At 41.0% G+C, this 25,870-nt stretch overlaps 1 protein-coding gene across 5 annotated transcripts in view; it reads right to left on the reverse strand.

Annotated features, from left to right (window-relative positions):
* Positions 1-25,870, reverse strand: part of LOC109716391 (receptor-like protein kinase At3g21340) — a 79,396-nt gene extending 53,526 nt beyond the window's left edge. For 2 of the 5 annotated variants that reach the window (XR_002217913.1, XM_020241812.1), the window contains exons 1-6: positions 25,030-25,870; positions 23,796-24,854; positions 23,556-23,706; positions 21,666-21,737; positions 17,760-17,828; positions 16,705-16,773 (exon numbers count right to left, since the gene is read on the reverse strand). Coding sequence is in view for 4 of the 5 variants with exons in the window: in XM_020241812.1 (XP_020097401.1) it covers positions 16,705-16,773; positions 17,760-17,828; positions 21,666-21,737; positions 23,556-23,706; positions 23,796-24,854; positions 25,030-25,144 (1,535 nt within the window). In the remaining variant the exon portion in view is untranslated. The remainder of the gene's footprint in view (positions 1-16,704; positions 16,774-17,759; positions 17,829-21,665; positions 21,738-23,555; positions 23,707-23,795; positions 24,855-25,029) is intronic. The other 3 variants (XM_020241811.1, XM_020241810.1, XM_020241814.1) reach the window with 3 other exon arrangements.

Genomic DNA, 25,870 nt, shown 5'->3' on the forward strand with positions numbered 1-25,870 from the left:
ACTTGTCTGTTGATCACTGTTGTTTTTCATTCACTTGTCTATTGATCATCTCCCTATTGTTGTTGTTGTTGTTACTACTGTGGTTCATGTTATGACTAAAAATTGTACTCTATGTCCCTACATCATTCATGTATAGAAGAGACTATCTATGCGGCAGATCTGTGCACGTTCGAGGCAGTCTTTTGATTTCAAAAAAAAGGTATGATTTTTGCTTCCTCCTTCTGTCACCCTGCCCGAGATCAGCCAGACGGGATCTCACCCTCGGGCCACCTCCCTCGGCCGAGGCCCAATTTTCGACGCCGTCCCCGCAGGCCCCCGCCATCCGCGCGCGCCACCGTCGCCGCCTGGGTGACCCACGGGCAGTTTCAGCCAGCTCATTCCGAGCTCAGCTGAGCTCGTGGCCCGCGAGTCTCCACCGCCCTAGGTCGGCCCTGTTGCCCTCCTAGACCTTTGGCGACCTCCCTGCGCACGTCCCTGCCGTCCCCGTTGGCCGCCGCCGCAACCTTGGCTCCCCACAACCGCCCAGATCAAGCCTGGGCAGAAGCTTGGCCCGCATCGTCTCCTCGCGCAGTCCCCGCACTGGGCCGGCCGCGCCGCCTCCTCCGGCCTCAGGCGACCAACCGCCGTCGTCCCTGGGCACCCCTGACCGTCGCCCGGCCGCAGCTGCACCGTTAAGCCCGAGCCCAGCCCGTGCGAGCTCAGGATGTTCCAGCACCGCAGCTGCTGCCTCCCGCCGCCAACCGGCATGAGCGCCAGACCTCCCTGGCCGGCCGCACTCATCTACCGCCGGCGACCCCGGCCGTCGGAGCCCCTGGTCGGCCGTACTTGGCCCGTGCCCTCCTCAAGTCTGTGCGGCTAGGGCATCATTGCCCGCTGCCGCCACCGCCTCCTGTCGCCGGCCGACGCGCGCCCCGACCTCCCCCTGCCTGCTGCACCTGCCTGCCACCGGCGCTCCCGCCGCCGAGTTGCCGTCGGCCATGCCCTAGCTCCCTCTTGCCCAATAAGCATGTTTAGGGCTTTTTGGTTGGTGTTCTTGGGTTGCTTTTACTTTTCGGAGACCCGGGGCTGTTCCGATGCTTCCGGAGGTGAGAACGGTGATCTTCAGGTAGTGCTGATCACAGTGCTCGTCTCATTTAGGGTCAACGAGCCCCGGATTGGGGAATTAAATGCGTTTTAATTCTGTGCGCGCTATTCATTGAATGTTCGGGTTGCTCCAGCGCCTTCCACAGTGGACGGCCATGCTCCGAATCGTGAGCGCGGCCTCCACCACGTCGAGACCTGTCAGCGAGTGTCTCGGCCAGGCTTGAAGGTCCTCGGTTTGCGCTGTCGGGCCGTAAAACCCTGAAGATGACATAAAATGATGTGATTTTATGTATTGGCAGGGGCTTTTGTGCAATTGTCACTTCGTGGCTGCTGTAGGTAGTGTGTTCGAACAGCAGGTGACCTCTGGACTTGTTGTCTAAGGCCCCAGGCTTTTTCGGAAATCAAATGTTGATTTTTGGTGCGTTTCTGGCGAAATCCGCCGACGGAACGCGTTTCGGTTCGAAATTCTTCCGACGGAGCCTCACGGTAGATCATATTGTCGCTGAGCCTTGTTGGCTGGTCACCCTCGTCGTTTCGAGGGTTCGGAGACGACGGATGAGCAACGGTGGGTTCCGGTGTCGAATTGGACACTTCCAGGAACCCAGATCGGAACGATTATCCGACGATAATCATTTCGATGTGAAGAGGTGTGTTTGCTACCAGGACACACAAATTATGGTGTTAAGTGGCAGCAGTTGACTCGTGGCACTAGTCGGTGAGTTCCGAGACAGTTCGTGGGTCCCGGTGGAGTCCCTTTGCAACTTTCTAGACTTCCGGCGAGTTCAGCAATCGATTTCGGGAAACCGATTCCCGTAGGTTTATTGGTGGGGATTGTGAGTTTGTGTCTTGTGTTTGTGGGTTTGGATTCTAACCCGGTGGACCCTTCGTAGGTCCGGTTGTTACATCATCCGCATTTGGAAGGCCAGTACCATATTAGTACATGTGGGTACTTCGATCCGAAGTCGGTACAGTGGTGCACGCTTGGTGACATCTTCTTACCCTTGTTCTCTCGTTGTTATCTTGCATATATATCTACATCTATAGTGTTGAGCCTTGCACCTATATTGTTCCTGTTATACTCTACTCGGTTGTTTTTCATGCCTAGTATCATGAGTAGGAGTAGAGTAGATTTTATCTATATGCGATATTTGTGACCTGGCTGGTCGATTCTCGCATTTCATACTACGACCTGGTCGGTCGGTTCGTATATCTCGTAACTGACCCATTCGGTCGGCTTACTGCATTGTTATCGTGACCTATTTAGTCGGTTGGACTATTTGATGACCTATACGGTCGGTATACTCTAAGGGGTAGGATTGTCGATTAGTGGCCGACGGCTAGTTCGGGATTATACTGATGCATAACGTGACAGCCCTGTGACCTATTGTCGATCCTTATGCATATTGTTAGTTGATAGTGAATGGTCGATACTTGTATACCTTTGGAAGGATGTTGAGTTGTTCCATCCTAGTTGACCTAAGTGGTCGGTACTTGTGTTCCTTACAGTTTGATGACCTATTGGTTGGTGCGCCCCCGAGGAGGCAGTGATTGTCTGCTAGTTGCCGACGGTTGGCTTTTGAGCATATCAGTATTGATCGCTCGATACTCGTATGCATTTTACGAAGACCAGCGGTTTGATCCACCGCAAGAGGGTGTTCTTTTCCGGAAAAGTGGTTGGAGGTGCCAACCCGTGAGCCCATAGGCTATCTTGGATTATTTGCAGGTAGAGTGACAGCTTGAGGTCTGAGGTGCGAACCAACAGGGCACAGTTTGAGGTCTGCGGTGCGGATCAACAAGGCACAGCTTGAGGTCTGCGGTGCAGACCGACAGTGCACAGATTTCTGATTGGGTACTTTTGGACTTGTCGTCCGGTTGATGCATTCATACAGTAGCGGTAGTTATTCATTTATACATCTCGTTCATATATTTATTGTTGCTACTGTATTACACTTATCTATACTTTTGTTTATTCTCCGTGACTGGTGAGTACCTCTCGCCCTCATCGGCTTGAGGTACCCACTGGGAGAGGAGACATGTGTACATGTTCTCACCCCCCACCCCTATTATAGGTGACGTCGCAAATCCTAGTGGGACGATTCCTAAGGAGCGCACTTAGCGATCAGTAGAGCTTTCGAACCGGTCCATTTGGTTTATTTCTTAAACACAATCGCTTTTCTTAAATGACTTAGAAGTAATTATGGTTCAGTATTTTTTGTTAATTGAATAATTGGGATTTCGTGAATGTGATAAAGAATTTATGATTTTTGAAAATGAAAGTGGTTTTCTACCCCTCGTGGTAGTGTGCTTTTAAAGAAAGAGAGTTTCCGTGTGGAAAACGGGTTTTAAAAGGTTTTCTTGGTTTTTATGACTTAGTGCTTTTAAAATGAGTTTCCAGGTAGGAAACATTTTAAACTGATAAATGTGGATTTATGGATATTTGTTAATTGAAATAAATGTGGTTATGAATGGTGAATGGATATGGATGTTCATGTACTGTGGTTGTATTTTGTAATATGTATATCATATCTTGTACTTGTGCGACGCCATGCAAATACAGAGGAGACCTTGCCTGTATGAACAATGGACTCCATGTATTTGTGGTGGATCTGGCATACCCTGGGGGTCAAGGTTTTCAAAAAAAAAAATTTGGGCACTTCCACATTGTCTTTTAAATCAAAAAGGGACCCCGAGGCGTGACATTTTAATTTTAATTAAAATTTTAATTTTAGCATGATTTGAATTATGTCTTCAATATATGACTTCGAATTGGAATTCAAACTGAAATTTAAATTAAAATATATATATATATATATATGCATACTAGTATATATTTAATTGCATTGTACCTTAATTGCATTAAATCTAATTCATATCTGTGTATGCATATAAGTATATATTATTATCCAAATAATATCCAAATCCAAATTCATATCCAAATCTGAAGAAATTCCAATCGTATCTGAATCCGTTTTTGAAGAAATTCCAATCGTATATGAATTTGTTTCGAAGAAAAAAAATATAGATGTGGATATACTTTCGTCAAATATCTGATCGTATCGGATATATCAAAGCTAGTTCACTAGCCGAAAGTGTGAAATGAGTATTACATAATCGCTTGGTGATTTTGGACTATGTGTGTGATTGGGCTAATGAGAACATCAAGACCTAAATTGAAAGGAATATATGACATCCCAATTGCCCTACATCACATAATGTAGAAGTGTGAGGGGCTTATAAGTGATGGTCACACTAAAATTAACAATAGAGTTTGGGTTATTGGTTTGGACCTAATAAATTATTAGTTTTATGGACAGGGATTAAAGTGTCACCCCGTGCCGTATGGCACAGGGCGGCACGTACCGCCCCTACTGTGCCGCAACAGCACAATACCCACAAGGGTACCGCGGCACTATGCCATGTCGTGGGCTTTTTTTTTGCTGTTGTTGCTTTTTGCTTCTTTTTTTTGGGTAGACGAAGCATCCGGTGTGCCCCCCATCTTTTTCTTTTTTTTGGCTTGAGCCTTGATGCACATTTTCTTTAGATTCCCTCCCCTTCCCCCAGCCCCCGCCTTCCTTTTTCTTCCCCTTTTTTTTTCCTTTCCCCTCTCTTCCTTCCGTACTGGTTACCTTCTCCTCTACTCTCTCTCTTCTTTTCTTCTTAGCTCTTATATATCTTCCTAAAATTATTTTTCTCATCTTTTTTTCTTTTTTCATCGCTTAAAAAAGAGATAAAGATCAAAGATCTGCTTGGTAGATAAGTCAAAAAAATTATAATTTAATTTTTTTTGTTTATATATTTTGAATATTTTTTATTTGTAAAGCTTATTTTTTGAAGAAATATAAAATTAGGCAACTTTTAATCTATAGTGTATAAAAAGTTGAAAATAGATGTACTTGATTTAATCAATATACAGGCAAATTTTAAATTTATATATCCGATCCATACCACAAGGGACTTCGCCCCAACGCACCCCCCTTGGATGTCAATGGTGGGCAGCGAATGCAATTAACAAGAGATACAATACCGATCCTAGTAACTTAATAATTTAGACATTCTATATCTAATGATAAACCTAATTTAATATGATTTTAACTTTTAATTAGACAACTGAGTGGTGACTACAATGATCAGCAAATCATTTAAAAAAGATTGTTGTGCGTGTTTTATCTCAAACGACAACATCTAATGGAGGTGAACGCAACTGGAGCACATTCGCAGTACCAAAGTGCATAATCAATTAAAGTATGCTCGATTAGAGAAGATAATTTATGTCCACTATAATATGAGGCTCCATTTAAAATGCATGCAAAAGGAGTATGATAAGGAAAAGAAATTAAAAACTTATGATCCCTTGGATGCAAGATTTATCAGTGATGAATCAGACCCCATACTTGATTGGCTACAAGATAGAGACAATCAAGAGGACCCATCGCTCGATGAGCCTGGAGATCCACCACAACGACCATTCAAAATAATCGTTGTGGAAGGAGTTAGTGATGTTGAAAGATGGCTAACATGAATATAGCGAGGTCTCAGAATCAATGTGGAGATGTGAAAAAAACAAACAATTTTGGATGAAGAATCCTAAAATCCTGCAGATGACTCTAATGCAGAATTCAAACGTCTTACGTTGGGACCTAAACATGGTCGCCCACGTCGTACTCAAAGTCAATCTGGAAAAGGAGAAGACGTCGTATATCGCAAAGAGGCCTTAACGATTGAATACGATTCAAAGATATTGAAAACTTATTAGAAATTATGTTTTGATGTCTTGATCAAGAATAATAACTATCAACTTTCAATGGAGTGTTTCTACACTATGTTCTTCAAGCTTTTCAATATTTCCTGATTTTTATTGCTAGTTAGTTCAGATAATGTAGATGATTTCCAAAAGAATCGATCATCAATTCAATCACACTAACATGAAATTCGAGAAGAAAGAATTTTGGGCCAAATCCACCCAAATGTAGTCTAGCATCTCTCTCTCTCTCTCTCTCTCTCTCTATGTGTGTGTGTGTGTGTGTGTGTGTGTGCGCGGCGTGCGCGCGCGTGTTTGTCTGTATGAAATTTGACTGCACGCTCTTCTCATAAGGTGTCCGCCATTAAGAGCCCTTAAAGTCCAAGGAGAGAAAATACCTAAGGTCTAGGTGAAAAGAGTAATCTAGGAGATACAACTTGTGGTCTAGAGCAAAAAACATGGAATAAAGAACAAATAAAGAAAACAAAAAAGAAAATAAAATGCATGTTGCAAACTGAGATACCCTAAATTGTGATTTTCAATTATGTCTTTATTAAATTTCAAGTATATTCAATGAGACAGGTTTTTCTGCAGGAGGGTCCTGGGGAACCGGTCCCAGCTGGGAGAGACCGGTCCCTCTGGGTGAAAATTGCCTAGTTCGGGCTGATACACAGATTGGATTGTTGAGGGACCTAAGTGGATTTTGTTGCTTGAGAGGGCTTTTAGGCCATTTCCTCTCACTCTTTCCCTCACTTCTCACTCTCTCACACTCTCTAGAAAGAGAAGAAGAAGGAGAAACAAGAAGAGAAGGAGAAAGAGAAGAAGGAGAACTTGCTTAGTGGACTTTGGACTTCTTCCTCAACCTCTCCTCTCACCATTGGAGGCTTGGAGCTTGGACTTGGAGCTTTGTGGAGGATCCATCTTCAACCCTTAAGGATTTTGAGCTTGGTTTGGAGCATCCTAGAGTTTAGTGACCAGCTTCCTTCCTCTAGATCCTACTTTTGGAGCTTTAAACTAGATAAAACCCTAGATTTGGATTTTAGGGTTTATTTTAGAGATTTTTGATTTGAGGGCTTTGGGACCCAATTGATTGGTTTAGAACCCTTGTTTAGGTTGGATTGGAAGGACTCTAACTCCCATTTGGAGATCGAGAGAGTTTCCTTTGCATTTGGTGAGTTTTTCTCCACCTTAGCTTGAGATGGTTAATGATCAACCTTATGGTTGTTCGTAATGTTCGTTTAACTCTTATTCCTACATCTTTAGGGTGCTAGGAGACTAGTGGACACCTTCGTCGCAGCAAACGAAGGAGCGCAAGAGTTGTGGCGGGTTTGGCTTCATGAAAACGAGGCAAAATGGCCCCTATGCTTTCTATACTCGTTGTAACGTCTTTTTGAATGCAAATCCTTACTAGATAGGATTTATGTGAATTTTATAACACTTAAAATCCATGCCTTATGTATCGTAAAATTTTCACTCTCTATAGTAGAGCATTCTGGGTATTACTACATGCATGCGAGTAGTGTTCTTGTAATCAACTTGAAAACCTGTCTCTTATGTGAGAAATAGCTCAATTTATGTATTTGTAAGCAATAAACTCATGTTTTGACTTAGTGGACAAAATGCCATAAAGGGGCACTTGACATAATAAACTGTGAAACTGTAACATAGAGACATAGTGATAGGCCATTGAACATCTGCTATATTCCATATTAGAGACATGATGACATAGAGATAGGCCTTTGAGACATTCGATATATTCCATGTTTTCAGACATAATGACTTGGTACTTGAGACGGATCTTATACTACTTGCCATTGTGCTCATTCGCACATGCTTGTGAGGGTCGCTCCCTACAAGCCGGCACTCCGGAGATAACCATCGCGATACATATTCGTCGTGCGGGATTGGGCGCCGAAGTGGATTGCCGTGGGCCAGGCTCATTTCTAGAGTGGAGATGTTGACTACCACGGGGCCATTAGGCTCGGCACCGGCCAGACAGCCTACGGGTGGGTCTCAGGACCAGACAGCCTTCGGGCCGGTCTCTTCAAATTTGACTTTGAGCATTCATCATGCCATGTGGACTTTGATTAGAATAGTAAACAATGACATCTTTACTATTTGACTTATGGACATCATACTAGCGATGCTTGGGCACATTCATGCGAGAATAGCTTTTAAATCATACTAAGTAGAGATATCATGTGGTAGCAAGTATTTATAATTGTTTGTTTACTTGTGGTACTTATCGCTTTCGTTTACTTACCTGTACTTACCCTTCTTTGGTAGCTTTTGGGCCTAGTAGCGCAAGCACTGAAGTCAATAATTGCCCACTGGGAACTATTATTTAATAGTTCTCACGCCCATGTTTCTATATTTCCTTTTCAGAGCCTTTGGCACCGGCGGAGGCACGGGATCGCGGCAAGGGAGTCGCCTAACTCGATAGATAGTGGAGCTCGCTTTTGCTCCTAGGTGGTTACTCTCTTTTTGTGTTTTTTAGAGAGGTTTTGTACCATGTATTAGAGACCACCTATGTACCTTGTTTAGCTCTTGTATTCGAGATTTCTATTGTACTATCTTATGTTTTTACATAGTGGATTTAGCTGTATGTTCATTTTCCTTTTGTAGCCTCTAGATACACTTTGCTCTGATACATCTAGATGTTCTCTTTCTTATTGTCTTATTTATCGTTTTGTTTTAGACGCCTTGTATGTTTTAGACATATGGCGAGTTTGGGCACGCGCCGAGCGGGCTTCCGCTGGGTCCTGGGGCGTGACAGCTTTGGGAAGCTTCTTCTCCAAGCTTTTCTCCTCCAAAAGCCCTCCTTGATCCAAGCTCTAGAGAAAAGGAGAGGGAGATGAGAGGTTTTTAGAGAGAGAGAGAGAAAGGTTCTTTGTGTTGGTGTGAGGGAAATAAGCCCTAACACCATACCCCCACACATATAACCCATCTCATGTCACATTTACACATAAGCCCCTCAACTTTTCATTTTTCCAATCAGCCCAACCAAGGCAATTTTCGCATACGGGGACCGGTCTCTCCCCGCAGGGACCGGTCCCCGTAGGTTTGTTTCCAGGGACTTAGCCAATTTTTTCACATTTTTGGCTAGCTACGCAGGCAGGGACCGGTCTCTCCTTCAGGGACCGGACCCTCGGAGACCGGTCTCTCGCTCAGGGACCGGTTCCCGTAGGCACCAATTCCAGGACTTAGCCGATTTTCCAATGTGCTCGGCTACTACACTTACGGGGACCGGTCTCTCCTTCAGGGACCGGTCCTCAAGAGTTCAAAATTCTGGAACTTGGCCAGAATTGCAATTTCACTCTCTCGGGTCCCTTTACACTATATACATAGGTTCTAATGCACTTTCAACCTATACCAACTTGTTCCACTCCGCGTTCTGCACATTTCGACGGAACTCGGCACGATTTACGGGGAAGTGATACGTTACAAAAATGTATCAAAAATTTATCAAAAACATGTCTTAAAAAATTATGACATTCCAATAGTCCCACATCGGATAGAAAAAGGGTTGTCATTGGGTTTATCAAAGACTTAGACACTAGTAATAATAACTGGGCTTAAGCATTTTGGGCCGATGGTTGGGCCCAACGAGTTATTGTTGCTAGCGGGCTGGGTCGTTACATTTGGTATCAGAGCCGGTTCACCTTCCGGAAATGTGTGGGGAGTCTCGACTGAGCCAGGGTCTGGATGACAGGCTAGCGAGACGAGTCTCACATCGTCTGGTGATCTTGGGCTGTGTGTGTGATTGGACTAACGAGAACGTCAGGACCTTAACGGGAGGAATCTGTGACACTCCAATAGTCCCACATTGGATGGAGAAAGGGTTGTCATTAGATTTATAAGAGACTTAGACACTAGTAATAATAACTGAGCTTAAGCATATTTGGGCCGGTGGTTGGGCCCAACGAGTTATTGTTGCTAGTTGATACAGCAAATAAACCTCATTTTATTTTTGAATGCAATTTTCTTTTATTTTGTAGGTTCGTGTTTGATTCGGACTTAAATCATTCAGTTTTAGTTGATTAAGCTAACCCAAAACCTTTTCTCCAATAAACAAGAAAACAATCCCAAAAAAGACCTTTGGAATTCTCTAAAATAAGACCTTTGAAGTTCCCAAAATTGCTTCGTTTTCTATGCATGACTCTTAGGTTACCGTGTTATGTTGAAAACGAAAAGACAATAATTTATTATAGGAGGGCTCTCAACACTATAAATACATGATTCTTGAAGCCTTCTGGGAGATATATTTGGATGAATAGAAAATTCTACTCTCACTCTTTATCCTTGGTGTTCTACTTCCCGATGAGATCATTGACGCTTCTTCCTCGCGCCGAGATCGTCTTCTTCCTCAACTTGATCGTTGTCGCTTCTTCCTCGTGACAAGATCGGCTTCTACTTCTACCCCTCCTCTTCTTCCGAATCACTACCTCATCTTCTTCTTCCCCGTTGCCGAAGTTCTACCCGTAGTGTACCGCCTTCCTCGTCGATCGTGGATCCGCCGCAATCGTGTGAACGGTGCACTTTTTGCATCCCTCATCTCCTGACATCCTATTATCCTATTTAATCTAGCCTTCCACCATTACCAACCATAGTTGCTGAAAAACCAAACCTAAAGCTTTAAGTCCGATAAAACGAAATTACTTTTTGGAACTATTATATGTATTTGCAGTTGGTTGTTATTATATCATATATTGAAAGTTTATCATCATCTTAGTATTACTTCAATTCGATTTTAATATTTTTCTTGCTGAATTTTTTGCTTTCTTGCTTAAAGTTCATCGGAATTGATAAATTGAACCTAGTTTTACCTTTAAACAAAAGCAAACTTGACAATTCAATTTTGGCAACCTCTCGGTTTGCATCAATTGGTATCAGAGCAAGTTCTTTTCGTGGGAGCGTTTGTTTCGATCTAAACAACTTTTTCTTGGTATTCAACTTTGGGCCAAAATATTTAAAAAAAAAAAAAAAGAGCATCACTTTTTTTGATCAACTTGTAAGCATTTGGTAATGGCAGGCAATAGTAAAAATCCTCGTGATTGGAGAGAAGCATATGAAAACAACAAGATTCCATAAAAAGTATGCAAAATCAAATGAATAACATTCAACAACTATTGGAAAGATTAACTATGCAACAACATACTGCAGTTGGAGAAAATTCGAAAAGTGACCCTAATTTTGACAATCGTACTTTACCAGCTAGAAGAAATCCTCTTTTTCAAAATCAAGGAAATATACATCGATAGGATCAAGGCATTAAAGTGGACGTGAGTGAGTTCGAGGGTAAATTACAACCTGAAGATTTTGTGGATTGGCTAGACAAAATAGAACAATTTTTGAATGGAAAGAATTACCTGATGACAAAAGGGTTAAATTTGTCTCCCTTAAATTGAAAGGACATGCCTTAGTATGGTGGAAACAAGTTCAAAATGATAGGGTTAGAAAGGGTAAAGAAAAGATTACCTTGTGGGAAAGAATGAAAGAAAAATTTAAAGGAAAATTCTTACCGATTGATTATCGACAAAATATTTTTCAAATATTACACAATCTTAAACAAGGGTCTAAATCGGTACAAGAATATACTGAAGAATTTTACAACCTTCAAGCTCGTAATGAACTTAAAGCGGACGAAGAATAGCTAATAGCTCGCTATCTAGCCGGTCTTCGAACTCAAATCCAAGATGAGTTAGCCCTTTTAACTTTCTACAGGGTCGACATGGTTTATAGTCATGCACTTAAGGCTAAGAATAAACTTAAAAGACAAACCTTTCGTCAGGGAAGTGCGAGCGTAAAAAACACCATAGGAACTAAGCCTATCCCAAAGAACGATAGTCAAACCTCTACAAGACCTGTTCAAGACCTTAAGGGCAAAGGAATTTTAGGTGCAAAACCCGTTGAATCTGGCATCATTTGTTATAAATGTAACAAACCTGAACATAAATCCTCTGATTGTCCTCTGAGAAAATTTGATTCTAGAGCCAATCTAATAGAAAGTCATGAAGAAAATGAAAATGGGGAAGAAACTTTAGAACAAGAAGATGAAGATAAGATTTTCAAAGAAACTGCTAATGCTACTGTAACAAATCTCATGATCCATCGAGTCCTATCAGCTTCTAAGTCCACCCAAGATGATTGGAAGCATCGTAGCCTTTTCAGAACCATCTGTAGTGCGGGAGGCAAGTTTTGCTCTCTGGTTATTGATAGTGGAAGTACTGAAAACTTTGTCTCTAGAGAAATGGTTGATAAACTTAAACTGAAAACTGAAAAACTTGCTCAACCTTACAAAATAGCTTGGTTTAAGGATGGGGATGAATTTCCTGTAACTGAAAGATGTCTTGTTGAATTTTCTATTGGGAAAACTTATGCTGATAAAGTTTGGTGTGATGTTGTTCCCATGGATGTGAGTCACCTATTGTTAGGTAGACCTTGGCAATTTGATCGTAATACTATACATGATGGTAGGGAGAACACTTACATTGTCACAAAAGGCAACAAGAAAGTTAGATTGGTTCCCCTAAATTACTTTCCCAAACCAAAATCTAAGCCGATTGAGTCCCAAAAGCAACCCTCCAATAATGAGCAGAAAATGATGGTTTTGAACAAAAGTCAATTCTCTAAAGATCTAGCAAAGTCTCCATTGGTATATATTCTTTTGGCAAAAGAAAAATCGAAAAACACTGAAGTTTCTCAAGCTGTTCAACCATTGGTTAATGAATTTTCTGATATCATGCCTGAGGAACTCCCCGATGACCTTCCACCTATGAGAGACATCCAACACTTCATTGCTAATCGAGTCGCTGATGCATTCAGTCGTCGAAACCATTTACTTATCCCTTCTTCCTTACAGATAGTAGGATTTGAGATAGTTAAGGACCAATATCAAAATGACCCTAACTTCGGTCCTATCCTAAAAAAGCGCTTATCTCCTAACAAGGATTCACCTTCTGATTACTGTTTGGACGGCGGGTATCTTTTTAGAAAGTCCAAGTTGTGCATTCCCCAGGGATCGTTAAGAGAGTCCTTGATTCAGAACTTGCATAGTAGCGGGCTAGGGGGACATTTCGGAAGAGACAAAACTTTGGGATTAGTTCAAGAGAGGTATTATTGGCCTAACATGAGTAAGGACGTCGAAAAGTTTGTTCAGCGGTGTAAGACTTGTCAATCTTTTAAAGGAAAAACTCAAAATACTGGCTTGTACACTCCCCCGTCCATTCCTACTGTGCCCTGGGAGGATATTAGCATGGACTTTGTCCTAGGCCTACCCAAGACTGCACGCCAAGTTGATTCAATTTTTGTGGTTGTTGATCGTTTTACGAAAATGGCTCATTTTATTCCTTGCAAGAAAACTTCTGATGCATCACATATTGCAAAATTATTTTTCAATGAAATTGTACGTTTACATGGCATTCCTAAATCAATTACCTCTGACCGAGATACAAAATTTGTTAGTCATTTTTGGAGAACTTTAATATCAAAGGCAGGAAGCAAACTGAATTTCAGCAGCCCATACCATCCACAAACTAACGGGCAGACAGAAATAGTAAATCGATCCTTGGGTAATATCTTAAGATGTTTAGCTGGAGAAAAACCAACACAATGGGATTTAATTTTACCTCAAGCTGAATTTGCTTATAATAGTTCCATAAACCGAACCATTGGAAAATTTCCTTTTGAAGCTTTATATGGCCATCCTATAGCCCACTTTCTTGACCGAGCACCAATACCTTATCCTGGTAGAGTTAGTGCAAATGCCAACTATTACCCAAAACAGATTCAAGAGGTGCAACAACAGGTTCATCAGAGGTTGCGGGATTCCACCGTCAAATACAAAGAGTCAGCAGATAAACATCGCCGAGGTATGACTTTTAATGAAGGAGATAATGTCTTAATCTATTTTAGAAAAAAAAAAAGGTTCCCAGCTAGAGGCTATAGCAAGTTGAACAAGAAAAAGCACAGGCCATTCAAAATTTTGAAGAAATTAGGGGAAAATGCTTATCTAATTGATCTACCTCCGAAAGTATCGACGTCCCCGATCTTCAATGTCAGCGAGTTATACAAGTACAATGGAGAGGCCCCATCTACTGTCGATATTGATGGCTTGACATCTCGCTCCGACTTTGAAACTCCATCAGATGGCGTGGAGGATATTCTGGACGTGCACGAGTCTGCGACACGACGTGGTACTCATCGCCGATACTTGGTGCGTTGGCGTGGACGACCATTGTCCGATAGCAGTTGTATTTCTGAGGTGAAGTTGCGCCAACTTCGAGAGGACTTATACCATAGCTATCAGGATGCCATCTCGACGGAGTCGAGATTTTCCCAACTTGAGGGGAACTGATGCAGCAAATAAACCTCATTTTACTTTTGAATGCAATTTTCTTTTATTTTGTAGGTTCGTATTTGATTCGGACTTAAATCATTTAGTTTTAATTGATTAGGCTAACCCAAAACCTTTTCTCCAATAAACAAGAAAACAATCCCAAAAAAGACCTTTGGAATTCCCTAAAATAAGACCTTTGAAGTTCCCAAAATTGCTTCGTTTTCTATGCATGACTCTTAGGTGACCGTGTTATGTTGAAAACGAAAAGACAATAATTTATTATAGGAGGGCTCTCAACACTATAAATACATGGTTCTTGAAGCCTTCTGGGAGATATATTTGGATGAATAAAAAATTCTACTCTCACTCTTTATCCTTGATGTTCTACTTCCCGATGAGATCATCGACGCTTCTTCCTCGCGCCGAGATCGTCTTCTTCCTCAACTTGATCGTTGTCGCTTCTTTCTCGTGATAAGATCAGCTTCTACTTCTATTCCTCCTCTTCTTCCGAGTCACTACCTCATCTTCTTCTTCCCCGTTGCCGAAGTTTTATCCGTGGTGTACCGCCCTCCTCGTCGATCGTGGATCCTCCGCAATCATGTGAATGGTGCACTTTTTGTATCTCTCATCTCCTGACATCCTATTATCCCATTTAATCTAGCCACCATTACCAACCATATTTGCCAAAATACCAAACCTAAAGCTTTAAGTCCGATAAAGCCAAATTTACCTTTAGGAACTATTATATGTATTTTCAGTTGGTTGTTATTATATCATATATTGAAGGTTTATCATCATCTTAGTATTACTTCAATTCGATTTTAATTTTTGTTTTGCTGAATTTTTTGCTTCCTTGCTTAAAGTTCATCGGAATTGATAAATTGAACCTAGTTTTACCTTTAAACAAAAGCAAACTTGACAATTCAATTTTGGCAACCTCTCGGTTTGCATCACTAGTGGGCTGGATCGTTACAAAAATAGCGTGATTTCAATCAGATTCGGTTTTGAAACTTGTCAACATTCTTTGATAGAAGTTAGTTTTGATCTTGTCATCACCTTCAGGTGTGATAGAAGTTAGTTTTGATCTTGTCATCACCTTCAGGTGTCTATGCTTTGTGGTACACTATCAGGTGCCCTGTGCTATATGTGTGCCTCCGGATGCCTTTAATATGTGCTGCATCTTTGGATGCTTGTGATATGTGTTAGTGCCTACGGTTGAATGTGCTATGTGTTGTTCCTTCAAGTACCTGTGATACATGGTTTGAGCCTTTGCCAACAGGTCACAACTCACAAATATAGTTAAGTGCCGGAGTCTTGTATTGTGATTTTCTACATCAATTATATATTTCAGTGTGCTTCATATGTGTTGCTCACTGATATAACCCTTTTTCTAAAAGCCTAATACTTGGCCGTGACAAGTTTGTAAACCTTCAAATTAATGCCTAGTCATTATTACCTTACTTCTCATATGAAAATTTAGTATAAAATATTCAATCAATGTTCTTAGCATTCTTAATATTACTAATGTTTTGTTTGATTACTTAACAAGGTGCGAAGCTAATCAACTCGATGGGTATCTGGACAAGTGAAGATTTGAACGGAAGTTTACCATTCAAACTATGTTGAATAAAAATAGCTAGACAGATGAGTTTAGTATGAAACCTTGACTTATTATATTCTGAAATTTCGTTAATTTTGAACGGAAGGTAATCAGTTAAATAAGTCATAAATTATGCATTTTGGTTTGGGTAAAGTACACGTTTGGTCCTCAAACTACAAGTTAGGTGAGATTTTGGTCCTCAAAACTTCAATTTGTTGCAATATTTGGCTCGGACTTGCTAAATTGTTGCAATCAAGTTCCATAACCCAATTTAGTTGACTAAATATTGACAAATTGTTGAGGTAGATGATCTACAAAACAATTGAAAGTTTGAAACTAATGATGCAACAATATTTAAGATGCTACATCACTTTTATATCAACGATAAGCCAACATTTACTCAGCTAAATTGAGTTTTAGGACTTGATTGCAACAATTCTGAAAGTTTGAACCAAATTTCCAACAAATTAAAAGTTTAAGGACCAAAGCATCACCATTCACATAGTTTGAGGGCCAAACATGCAATTTACCCTTTTGGTTTCTGTTGAAGTGTGGACTATTTAAATTTGATATTATTATATTTTTTGCCTTGAATATTTGTGATAAAATAATTGCAGATCTATGGCATTTATTATGTCGCGGGTTCAAGGCCTGACATAATTGCATGTAATGTTATATTGCGGTTTCGATAGAATGCCAAATTCTGGATTAACATCATGTAATACATGCAATATAATGGACTTATCCAAGCGCCAAAGGCGAAAAATCTCAGTCTGCGAAAAATCTCAAAGTCACTTGTCTATTGGTCTTTGAATAAAGATAAGACAAATATCTCAATGATTTTGCAATACGAGGGAATAGTGACAAGTAATAAAGCAACAATTCAAGAAGAAATTCAACATTATATGAATTTGAAATTGCTATTGAAATAAAATGTCTACTTACGCAATTTGCAAAGTGGATGAACCTAGGCTACCAGGAATACTCCCAGAAAACTGATTTGATGACAAATCCCTAAAAACAGCAAAGAAAAATATAACTGTCAATTAATGGACTAGTAGAAAGTTGGAAAACAATTAAGGCCTTTTCAAATGACTAGTTAGTTAAAAGTTAGCGTAGAAGACTTCAAATAATGCCACGACTTTTACGACCTTATTATTTCAAAATATGCGTTAGCAAGGAAATTCAATATTTTATAAGGTGCGTCAATTCTTCAGCATTCCTCATAACAATTTCATATAGTTGCTGAGTTTCCAATTAGTTCCACAGCATAAATCTACAAATAATGTGGAAAAATTAGTCGTCATCTTTATAATCAAATAATTGCTAGCCACATTAACAATTTTACAACTGTCTGTCTTACGCTAGAATGTCGGAGATTTCATGATTTTCACTTTGTTCCTTGCAACTAAAAGTTCTTAAATTACCTCCTCAATTGTTTGGACATTATCAATTTGCATCCTTCACCAATCCTTCCTTAGGAATCTAGTAATGAAATATCAAAATTGATCTTCATCTTCTTATTCATTTCTAACCTTTCCCTCCATATCTCCAGTTACACCTATAATTTAGAAAGAAAGTAGGGAGAAAAAGAATATAGTGGAGGAGAAGGGGACAATTCTGGAGGTATAGGACAGTACAGAGAGGGTGATGGTGGAGAAAATGAAGTAGGGACAAAGTAGGAGACCGAAAACCAGGCAACTAGGGTTGCAAGCCTTTGGAGAGATTTTGATTAAGCAATGTGGTATACGGAGTTTGTTCTTTCATAGGGACAAAAAGCAAATCACATTAACTTCAGGGAATTTGTGTATTTTAGCCTTTATCTATAATATTATATACGACGAGAAAAAAAAAAATTTTAGCATACAATTTTCCTGCGTAGAAAGTACATCATCAACAAGGGAAATATTAAACCATCTCATATCATTGCAATGAAACATTGGACTACTACAAATTGAAAAGTTGGAATAATAATCACAAATTGAGCAATTTGTACTCACAATCTAACGAGAGATTCCTGGCCTAATCCTGGCGGTAAAGTTCCTCCCAAAGAGTTAGAGCTTAAATTCCTGTCCAACCACAAACATATACTTTAACAAGAATGAATTGCAACAATCAATGCACATAAAAACGAGATATTAGGTGCAAAATAAATACTAATGCCAGTGAATAGATAGGGTCAAGTACCAATTGCCAAAACACTTTGATATCATCTTAGAAGAATTGGACATTAAACAATTAGTTCTATTTAAATTTCATATCACCAAAAGAAGTCATGTGTGATGCCAAATGAAGTTAAAAATGCAAATAGCGGGCATAACAGAAAAGCACAGCCCTATCCTAACATCTTAGATCAGATTCTCATGCAGATGAGGATGTGTGATAAGTGGCATGTTCATTGTCCATTCTAAGATGAAATATAACCCAAGGATTTATGTGTCATGGCACAGGGCCGTGCCGGAAACTTGCCAGCACAGTATAAGGCATGGTGCTTGTCAGGCCATGCCGATGCGCGCCGATCAGAAAAAATATGTATGCCGCCACGTAATGGTGTTAAATATTTATTTTCTTTAGCAGCAAAATATGCCAATTATTTATTATGTATTTTTATCAAATATTTTGAACTTAACTGAGAAAATTACATTCTTATTTCAAAAATAAAGAATTTTGAGTTATGCCATCGGCACGGGGGCTATATCATGCCGATATCTTGCTGGCACAGTACGGCACAGTGGATACGGCCCGTGCCGATAGTCACTTTAATCTTTGATATAACCTAATCTAAACTACTTATCTTTTGAAATGTGGATAGATGTCCTAAAATCACTTAATTTACCACTTCAAATTTTATTTAAGACACCTCATAACCTCCTGAATTTATGGATGATACTTCTTATGTAGTATATTTAATACTATTTAGGAGGTTATGGAGGAGTTTGATATGACTTGAATCAATTTTAGTGCGAAATTAGCCCGAAAATGGAGTTCCAGTATCAAAGCTGCAAAGTGGCAGCTTCGGAACTTAACTTGGGGAGTACAGTACACAGTAGAAAAATAAGCTGGAAAATCTTCATGTTTTGAGGAACTTCTGTTGGAATACCGATACTGATGGTTGGAGTACCAGTGCTAGATGTGGAGTACCGAAACTCCCAAAGCTGTGGACGATGTTGAAACCCCCAGATTTTCAGGAACTTGGTGGAGAGTATGGTATTGGGTGGAGTACCAGTACTGACTTCTGAATACCAGTACTATCCTGTACGCATGCTGAAATTGCATAGGTTGCAATCTCTTGTAATTGGAGGGTTTATTTAACTCTGTTGCCTCTCATATTAAACACTCACCCTCTCCACTTTCTTTGTCACTTCTCCACCCAAGAGAAAGCTAGGGTTTTCTCCTCCTCTATCTTTTTCTTATTTTATTTTTTTTCCTTTCTTCCTCTTCTTCCTCCTTTACTAATCTCCCATCCTCTACCTCATGTTCTTTCTCTATAATTTTCTACTTTCATCAAACTTGGAGTTTTTTTTGAGAAAAAGGTAGCACGCTACCTGCTTCATTCATTAAACATATGAACTAAGCTACAGGAGTGAGGCAACACGGCCATCATCAATCTTGGAGTTGGAGCAAAGTTTGTGAGGAATTCTTGAAGCTTCCAACCCTTAAAACCCGACGCATTAATTAAGGACTAGGGATATAGTAGAGGTAAGCTCTTGTGATTTGAGCTCATAATAATGTGTTTTTTGGGAAATTTTGAGATTTGGAAGAATATTAAATTTTAGGGTTAAATTTGGGGGTTTTTTATTTTGGGACTTCTAGATGAAATTGATGTATAGGAACCATTCGCGTAGGTTGGATTAGCGGCCCCAACAACTAAAATCAGGTTTATGACGAAGATCTCGCAAGTTGAGGTGAGTTCTTCATAATTTAGTGGAATTTTAAAAAATTTCGAAATGGTTTTTTGATAGTTCTAAATTGGTTAGAACTCTTCTTTCAGGGTAGAAAAGAGGAATCTACTAAAACTTAGATCGAGCTTATGACAGGATTTCGCCGATCTATAGTAGGTCCAACCTAACCGAAATTGACGATCTCCTTCTGTGTCATATAAATCTTCCTTTGAGTGTAATTTCTTGAAAACTATGAAATTGTAAACCTAATTGTTGAGATAAAGCTTTGAATTCCTCCAATATGCATGCTTGCTATTATATTTTCATAATTGCTTCTTGAGGATCTATTTATTAGAATTCTATATTGTTATTGTTCTTTTCTTAAAAGTAGAATGTTAAGAGAGTTGGGTTGCCTTGAATTTCATTACTTGGACAAATAGGATCCTCATGTATATTTGTGGAGGTCACAACCTACGAACATAACGCATTGAAACATTATGTTACCATAGTTGAGTAAGACTTATGTACAATTTTCGTGTCGAAAACTTTGAGATGAATTGCTGTGGAGTATGATGCATAAAACTAAAGCTTGCAAGAGCTACAATAAGCTCAATTAATATTCACTCGCGGGGATCGCAACCCCGCAAGCCTAGGCCTTTCGGAGGTGTAATCAATCGGGTTCGCTCGTTCTTAGTTCTTGAGTACTAATTGGCTGGCGGGTGCAAGGCAAAGCTTCTAAGTGGGATACCAAATATGCCCCATGAGGCACGACGCAAGCAAGAACCGAACATTGGGTTAGTCGCCAAGTGATTGGGTAAAATATTGAATAGTGACATCACATTAAAACTTGATGCATAATAAAACCAGTTGGATCTTTCCTTACATATTTCATATTGTTCTATAGGCATAGCAGTAGTATTATATTTGCTAACATTTTTTTTTCTTACAGCTACTTTCTTCTCTTCACTATTTATGTCTCAATTGACCAATGGTGTAAAGCATCCTTCTTGGCAGCAGTACCCATTGAGAACTATTTCTTATAGTTGTTTGGTGTTTTTATTTCCAAGGCCATCTTCTGTAGGGGAAGCCCGGAATCACGAGAAAGGTGTTGCTTGATAGGTAGAGTCTTCTCACCTTTTTGAATAGTAATAGAGGTTAAACCCTAATGTACATTAGTGAAACTTACATTAGTGAAACTATGAGAAAGAAAAGATGATGTATTTATTCCATATTTAAGTTATGAAACTCTTATGATGAGATGTAAAAAAGCTGTATGTTATTTTTATGTTATCTTGGGACCTTTATGAATAGCATGATGAATGTTCTTATGTTCAAATAGTTGATTATATGCTTATGATACCCATCAACTTGTAATTTTTTTATATATACTATTGTATAAAAATTGTTGAAATTGGTTGATTGTTGACGATTCGTAAGCATGAAGGTGCTCTTATGGCTTATACACACGACGGGGGAAGCTTCCACTGCAACTCAGGCCGTGACATTTTCTAGGCCCCAAAGGAAATAGCAATATGAATAAGACTCAAAATTGAAATAAGATTAAAGTCTGAAAAAAGAAAAAATTAGATCCAACCTGACTTGTTACTGCAAACAAAGTCATATAAAATTAGCTATAGGCTCAAATGGACTCTGAGGGATCCAATTGAACATAATGTGAATGTCTATCACAACATCTAAATGAATTCCCACATGTTTTTTCTTAAGGTGAGAATAGAATTAAGAAGATAGCTAACTGTGGTTGGCAACTAGTATGACATTTTCGGTCTTTCGCTCACTTTTCATATGATTTTGGTTTGTCAACAAAACCAGTACTAATATGTAGAGGGTTGATAATAGCCGGTCACAATATTATGCCAATTGCTTTTTGCGTGCATTCACTTGCATGCATAAATAAATAAATGTATGTAATAACTCTAATTGGAAGGCTGAAATGTATTTATATCAATCTCACTTCCACCGCAACTAGAAAATAAATTATTTAAGAAAATATGTAATGATACTTACAAGCTTACCAAGTTTGTTAGAAGGCTTATTTGATCGCTGATGTATCCTTTTAATCCCTGACTTGCAAGATCCCTGTAAAGTACAAAATTACAGAAAAAAGCATGAAAAACTGTGTGAATATACAATCCACCCGATTACAAGTATAAATATCAATTTGAAACTAAAGCACAAGACAATGTTATGTTGCATGTATATTGAAATCCATACCTTCCTCACAAATCTGGTAGTTGGTACACAATCCACTTTTATCATTCAGATAGTTTTAATAAGATCTTAAAAGTTCTTTCAAAATAAGAATTACGAAGTCCTAAGATTAACTAGTTATGGAATAACATTAAAACAAGATAACCAGCATCTCATAAAGTTTCTTCTCACTGAAAAGGAGAAGCCTCATGTGAATGTTTCAGATCAAACCGTTCATCAAATTGACAACTAAGAAAGTCATTTGATTTTATTTTCTTTTTTTTTTGTTATTGTTTAAAGTTGCTTACAATTATGGAATTGGTAGAAATTGATGCCGCAAGACTCACGACAGCTATGTATCCTCTTTTCAATCAATGTGTGCAGTAGTTGATTACTTCTTATGGAAATGCCACAAATCTAGTTCACATCTAAAAGATGTCGAGAACCAAGAAAGAGGGTGGTTCAAACCAAATGGTGATAGAAAGTAAGAGGCTAACTTCTTGGTTCCATGCTCCAGAAAAGAAGCTTAGGGGCACAATTAGTGCGGAGGACAGTAAACCACATCTGTCAAATATTTGAGATGGAGGGTTAATGATTTGAGGAAATTACCTTATTGTCAAAAGACTCTTAGATGTAGTTGGCAATGTAGGAAGATTTGCACTGTTTCTAAGCCCATTTTTTGCTAAAAATAAGTTAACTCTACGGTATTTATTTTGGATTTTAAAAGCTCTCTCTCCGTTTAGTTACTTTTCACTGGTGCATAGCATGTAATTCTCTACTTACAGAACAATGCACTCAAGAGAAGAGCTTCAATTTGACAAGAATCATATCTTGGTTAGGACAAAATAACTAGAAGACATTCATGTTGATATGATATTCTTTTTTATTTGTTCATGTCCACTGCACTAGGATACTAATCTCTTCTCCTGTGGCTCCAGGACCTTGCAAAAGTTCTTCTAGCGATCAATTTGATACGCCTCATTAACAATGTAATTTCTAAGTTAGGAAACCTCGAGGGTCTCAAATTCTGATTGGCAGATTGATTTATGGGGAATTTATCCATCATCATTTCTGATCTCTTTTCCAATTGCAAGTTCTACAAGAAGTCAAAGCACTAGTAAAAGAAACCTGTTATTGCATGTTGCCATGTGTCATGCGTACCCTGTCGACCTTTTACTACAAGGTCGCAATTTCATATTGTGCGAATTTGCATATCATTCATAATGTATCATAGCAATGCTCGACAGAATAAAGCACACCTCCATTAGTGCTAACACATGAGAGGCACAGTGACGTCACAGCATGATACATTAAGTACCTACTTGGCTTGGCTTTTCAATCAGCTTCTACAGTCCAAACAACAAAGATGATAATTGGAAAAAGAAACGGAGATTCACCTAGATAACTTCTGGAATGATCTGTCGCGAATTTTTTGTCTCTCAAGAATTCCCTTTTTTCATATGTAAGTGGTTATCTTTGCTGATGGAGTGTTGGACCGTAAGACTAGCAAATGCAATTTTGCTTCCCAAAGATATTGTCAGATGGCCTACTACAAATTTTAATAGCTAACCAACTTGATAAGAGATTATCCAATGGCTTTCTATGGCCCACACTGTCGTAGATATTGCTACCATGTCAAAAGTGTATAGGCTAAGCCACAGATAGTCAAATTGTGAAAGATAATAGCATCGTTTGTTGTACACTCACAATTGGGTAACTACAAGTCCCTGTCCATCCTGGCTGCGATGGCAAGTGACTCCCTCCCAGGCATCCCAAATAGTTGGAGCACAAGGATCCCCATTCCAACCCATCCTCGTTGGTATTCTAAGAGATTCCTTCAATGCCCTCATGGCAACCACTACCAAGAATTGAACACAGAAATAATCAACCCATATATGATATGTGATCTCATTTAGTCTGTTCTTCCACTCACGAAGCCATGCTTACCTTGGCTCGGGACGGTGGCCATGTCCAGAGGAACCATTGCATAGTTCTCGAGCCCACAGATTATGGGCTTCCCGATGACCGGGACCAGCTCCACGCTGAGCGGCGTGTTTGTCAGGTTTTCCATGATGTAGTGCCATTTGAACGCCGTGAACCCCCCTACCTCCTTGAATATGTCGATCCTCGTCACGTTGTTCCCTCCGACGACCACGTCGAAGACCCTCCGCCCAGCAGAATTGACCCCGGCATCGATCTCGGCGAAATGGAACCAGATCATGTAGCTGAGTCTGGTGTCGACCGGCAGCAGGTACTGGAGGGCATCGGCGGGGTCGACGGTGGTGACGGCGGTTTCGTACAGGAGGGTGGGGAAGTAGTTGGGGGGCTGGTTGCTGCCGAAGATCTGGTGCCCGCCAGCAGAGAGCGCCTTGATTTTGACGGTCGGACTGCGGAAGCCGGCGTCGGGCTGCCAGACGCGGGAGAAGGCGTCGGGATCGGCGGTGAAGCCGGGGCCGAAGAGGTTGCCTCCGGCGGTGAGGCGGCCGTAGTTGACGAGGATGAGGTCGGGGCCGGTGGAGGCGGCGTCGTAGGCGAGGGGGTGGACCGGGGCGATCTCGAGGGAGGCGACGACGGGGGGATCGGTGGCCATGCTGTAGAAGCAGACGTGGGCGACGGCGTCGAGGACGGGGGAGATGAGGTCGGAGTAGGCGCCGGAGCGGGCGGCGGCCTCGGGCCAGGGCGAGCGCCAGGTGAAGACGAGGGTGCCCTCCACAGAGACGTCGAAGCTTGGGGAGCGGAGCTTGGCGTCGTAGTTGTCGTAGACGGTGAAGGTGCGGATGTAGTAGCGCCCCGAGGGCACGGGCACGGAGTAGCAGTTCTTCTTGCCGGAAGAGACCGGCGGGAAGAAGCGGAGGGTGCGCTCCTGCGGCTGCGAGAAGCGGTGCGGCTCCGCCACCATCCCGGGGTTCCCCGCTGAAAAGAACCGGTCCGACAGCCAGGCCCGCCCCAGCGACGACGTGAAGTTGGCCGTGCCGCCGCAGTCGATGTTGTAAGAGAAATTCGCCACTGCCCACAAAAACAACAACAACAACAACAACAATTCCCAGAAGAAAGTAAGTAAAGCAGGCGCCCGCATTAGTGAAAAATAGGCGGCAATTTGGCTGCTGCTGATTAGTAGGAAAATGTAATGTAGGTCGGTCTCGAGCAGATGACCGAGTGATTGATTATACGGGGAGCTTACCGCCGGACAGAAAGGGGTCATTATTGGGATTGGGATTGGGTTTGGGACTGGGAGTCGGCGTGGGAGCAGAGGAGAGAAGGAAGGGGAAGCTGAGAAGAAAGAAGAGGAGCAGCATTGTCGTATGTTCTAATAAGAGTCGGAAAGGGGGAAGAAGAAGAAGAAGAAGAAGAAGAAGAAGAAGAAAGTGGGAAGGATCGAGAGACCAAAGTTGAAAGAAAGTAGATTTGACGGGGGAAGCAGGAGAGGCCGCGGACAAGGCGTGAACGGAGGAGAAATTATTTGGTTTGCCTGCACTCGATGCATGGCTGAACTCTATGCGCCTGCTGCTAACTTCCAAAAGAAGCCTTGTTGAAATCCTCGACTGCTGGAAGAGATGAGGACGGAGGAGAGGCAGGTGAATAAAATGTACGTATGCACCGGATGCACGCAAAAGTCCTTTGACGGTGGTAAGGTCGTGGGCCCGTGGCTAGGAACTGGGAAGTCAAGGTGAGGGGCTGCTTGGGAGCTGTGAGGTCACCGGGCGCGGCGCGAGATCTAACGTGGCGCCCTTTCACATGCGAGGATCCCCGCTGTTTTGTATAGGACAGTAAAATAGTCATTTGTAGCCCACGCGGCAGTAAATATGCTAATACTGCATCCGTGAAGCGCTCGACGCTACGTTACACTCATAAATAAATGCTCCAGCGGGTTTGTAAATGGCGATTGGCGAATTCCCCCAGCACAACAATAGCAAACAGCTTCATTTTTCAGTCACTAGCGTAGATCAACCGAACGAGGAGAGATTGTGTTCACCATTTAATTATTGGAAAATACTTATAATAGAGGGGCCATCCTGGAAGGA

Source organism: Ananas comosus, linkage group 10 (genome assembly GCF_001540865.1).
Source record: "Ananas comosus cultivar F153 linkage group 10, ASM154086v1, whole genome shotgun sequence".
In the NCBI taxonomy this organism is placed as follows: domain Eukaryota; kingdom Viridiplantae; phylum Streptophyta; class Magnoliopsida; order Poales; family Bromeliaceae; genus Ananas; species Ananas comosus.